At 44.8% G+C, this 4082-nt stretch overlaps 1 protein-coding gene across 1 annotated transcript; it reads left to right on the forward strand.

Moving 5' to 3' along the window:
* The first annotated feature begins 1067 nt into the window (after positions 1–1067).
* On the forward strand, positions 1068–2153 carry LOC138665160 (heat shock protein 30C-like). The gene has a single exon (XM_069752410.1). The coding sequence runs from the start codon at positions 1258–1260 to the stop codon at positions 1870–1872; it is 615 nt and encodes a 204-aa protein (XP_069608511.1). The 5' UTR covers positions 1068–1257; the 3' UTR covers positions 1873–2153.
* Positions 2154–4082: the final 1929 nt, after the last annotated feature.

Genomic DNA, 4082 nt, shown 5'->3' on the forward strand with positions numbered 1-4082 from the left:
ACTGTGTTATTTCCTGCAGAAACGAGTCCTGGCTGGAAGGAATGATGGCGGTCTGTGCTGGATGAAAGATGAAGGACTTCACCTAGAGACGTCACTGGTGAGTCAGTGTTACCTATACACTGACACTATACACTGTATACTATATAGAGGTCCTGTGTATAATGTCACCAGTGATCTCTGTATTACCTCTACACAGACACTGCATACTAAGTACAGATCTCCTGTGAATACTGGCACTTATGGTGATAGTATTGTGTTTTTTTTTTTTTTATTACTGATCAGTATTGTAGTATTCAGTCACTATGTGGTGGTAATATGTGGTCTGGAAATGGTGCGGTGGTATTTGTCCCTTGCATGTAGTATTATTCGGTCACTATGTGGCCTGGTCATGGTGTGGTGGTATTAAGTCACAGGTGTGGCATGTGGGGGTGACACCATTAGGCCCAGTTTAAGTTCTACAAAACAGGAAAACCATTTTTGGTGACGTTTGTGTGTATTGAGCCGGGGGGGGGGGGGGGGGCGCCAAACTCGGGAACAGCCCCGGGCGGCAAAAGCTCTAGCTACGCCTCTGAGTGTACTGCAAAGGAGAAAATATATTTTACCTTGGATAAAGTTATATAAATCACAATATATTGTACAGGTATTAGGGCGCAGTCAGGCTGACGTATAAATCGGACCGCAGAGCTCGGACTGGCCACGGCTCTCCCCACCTGAGCGTGACAGTATTGACTGATCTCGGTCCAATTTATATGACTGTCTAATTACACCCTCATAGAGAAGAGGAATAGTAGCAGCCACCTTTTGAGAATATGAAATGTTACTGTTCCTACATTTACAGTAATTTATACACAGCAGCCTTAGAACTGATGAATTTGTATATGGATATTTTCCATGATAAATTTGATATATATTAATATAAGTGACATAACAGCACAAGCGAGAACTTTCCAGCAATCTCCAGCAGTCACTTTTCTCCCTCCGCCCTCCTGTCAGGTCACTTATCCAGTCCATGCTGGAAGCTGCTGCACCGCCTCTTCCCTCCCCTCATGGATGATTCAGTGTTGTACACAGGGCCCTCCCTTACACTCCATATACAGAGAGCACATGGAAGAGTCAGGAAGACACCAGAAGTCTCAGCAGTGAATATATAAGACACTGAGCTGGAATCACCAGCATTACTGAGCAGCAAGAAAGCAGCAGCTGACACATTGCGTCCAGCTCACCCGAGACAAGAAGCTTCAGCAAAATCAGCCAAAGATGTTTCCTCTCAGCGTTCTGCGGTCCTCATACAGCCCTCTGTGTGTCTGCAGGGAGCCGGCCCTCACTAACTGGCCGGCAGCACAACTCATGTTTGGCCTCCTGGATGATGACATGATGAGGAGAATGCAGCGTGTCCACCAGGTTTACCAGCTCCTGGCACAGGGCATAGGACGGACAGCCGATCTGAGCAGAAGCTCTGCAGCCACTGACAAGAACACTTCCACCACAGGCAACGAGGGGAAGGAAAACTTTGAGCTCAGCCTGGACGTCAGCGGCTTTTCTCCTGAGGAGCTGACAGTGAGAACAGAAGGCAGGAGACTCATTGTATCCGGAAAGTATGACAAGAAAAAGGAGACGGAGAATGGCGGCTATTTCCATGAGTACAAAGAGTGGAAGAGAGAAGCGGAGCTCCCGCAGGATGTCAGCCCCGAGGACGTTGTGTGCTCCTTGTCCAAGGATGGCCAGCTCCACTTTCTGGCTCCCAGACTGGCGCTGCCAGCTGCTGAAGAAAGATCTATTCCTATCACCCAGAGCCCAGGAGATGGACAACTGAGCCCCCCGGAGATCCAGAGCAGCAACCTAGAGGGAGAAAAAGGACTGGGGTCTTCCTGACTCCATATGGACAGTGACCCTATTCAGTGTCTTATGTGTCTTTCTACCAAAGTCTGAAAATAGTAATGTAATGTTTGTGGAAAAAGATAATTAATTATTTTGCAATTAATAACTTTTTTCTGTCTAATAAAATGTTTTTAATATTTTATTTTAGTTTTATTATTCTGTATAATAGAAGGAATATGTTATTCCTTGTGAGATTTACACCTTGCTATTGACAGCAGCTACTATAAAAATCTATTGCTTAATATGGAAATATTACACTTTCACCCTAAATATGAAAAGTACAGTTTTATTGGTGAAAATGCTAAAACAAGTTCTGGAAAATTTGAAGATGCCCATCTTCATTACACTCATTACTGTAGAGCCGTGAGGTTAAGCAGGGAAGACTTAGACAAAGTGGGGCCTCAAATGCTAACATATTGCACTATTACACAGAAACATTTCGGTTATATTCACATGCGCTGAGTTCAGACCATTAAACGAGTCTGATCGACAATATTGGGATAGTTCGACGCTTGTTTCCTGTCCACTTTACACTATTTGAGCAACAATGATGGGAACAGAACGATCACTAGTAGATCAATCTGTTCCCATACATTATCATGTTATCAGCAGCATATCTGCACTTTTCACTTGGTGATGTGCAGCTGACAACAATGATTTTTGTACCAGCATAAACAATCCAATCACTGGATGAATAAGCAGCATTTTGCTTGTTCAGTATAATGCATCCATTAGTCCTCCACATAGTATAATGCAACACATCGTCCTTGATATAGTATAATGCACACCCCATAGTTCTCCATACCAGAGTCATTGACTACTGCAACCTCCTGCTCTGTGGCCTCCCCTCTAACACTCTCGCACCCCTCCAATCTATTCTAAACTCTGCTGCCCGACTAATCCACCTGTCCCCCCGCTATTCCCCGGCCTCTCCCCTCTGTCAATCCCTTCACTGGCTCCCCATTGCCCAGAGACTCCACTACAAAACCCTAACCATGACGTACAAAGCCATCCACAACCTGTCTCCTCCATACATCTGTGACCTCGTCTCCCGGTACTTACCTACCCGCAACCTCCGATCCTCACAAGATCTCCTACTCTACTCCCCTCTTATCTCCTCTTCCCACAATCGTATACAAGATTTCTCTCGCGTATCACCCCTACTCTGGAACCCTCTACCACAACACATCAGACTCTCGCCTACCATCGAAACCTTCAAAAAGAACCTGAAGACCCACCTCTTCCGACAAGCCTACAACCTGCAGTAACCACCGATCGACCAAACCGCTGCATGACCATCTCTACCCTCACCTACTGTATTCTCACCCATCCCTTGTAGATTGTGAGCCTTCGCGGGCAGGGTCCTCATTCCTCCTGTACCAGTTATGACTTGTATTGTTTAAGATTATTGTACTTGTTTTTATTATGTATACCCCTCCTCACATGTAAAGCGCCATGGAATAAATGGCGCTATAACAATAAATAATAATAATAATAATAATTGGTGGTGCAATGTAGGATGCAGGCACAGTGGCGTCCGAGCAGTGAGTGACGCCGCTGTGCCTGCATACTACATTGCGCCACCAATGACTCTTGGACAAAACACCAGGACAAGAATTTCCTGGGAAACCAATGCACACATTAAACAGCCAGCTGTAGCAAAACGGGACATTGCACTACCCTTTTCTTTGCACAAGCAGTGACTTTACCCAATCGGTGATCCCCCATTGAAATAAAGGAAGGCGACTATGTGATAAAGGCCATGTTCTGGGCGAAACGTCAGCTGTCGCTATACACTTCACCGTTTAAATAATAAAAACATTCACCTAAAGCAAAAAATTCTCCATAGTATGTGTGCAGTGATTCTATAATTTAACTTGTGTCTACGGGACTATTGGCCACTTTTCACTGGCACCATATAATCACACTGTATTGTCGAGTGCTAACCATTGAATACTATCTATCACATACTTGAGCGGGAAGCTGTCCCTTTGTGAGAGATATTACTTGATTTTCAAAAATGAGTGCTTGGTGATAAATGGGTACTGAATGCCCTAATGTACTATTTTTAGGGACGGAAGTTTAGGTATAAGACCATGCCCCATGGAGATGGATGCAAGAGACGAAAGAGAACAATCCCTTGGTAATTAAGTGGTTCTTGGCTTTGCAGGAATTTAGCTTCCATGTAGAGAGCAGGCCCGGAA

Source organism: Ranitomeya imitator, chromosome 2 (assembly GCF_032444005.1).
Source record: "Ranitomeya imitator isolate aRanImi1 chromosome 2, aRanImi1.pri, whole genome shotgun sequence".
Classification (NCBI taxonomy): Eukaryota; Metazoa; Chordata; class Amphibia; order Anura; family Dendrobatidae; genus Ranitomeya; species Ranitomeya imitator.

Excerpts from the sequence above, each read along its gene's own strand:
- LOC138665160 (XM_069752410.1), top strand. The coding sequence starts at position 1,258 with ATGTTTCCTCTCAGCGTTCTGCGGTCCTCATACAGCCCTCTGTGTGTC.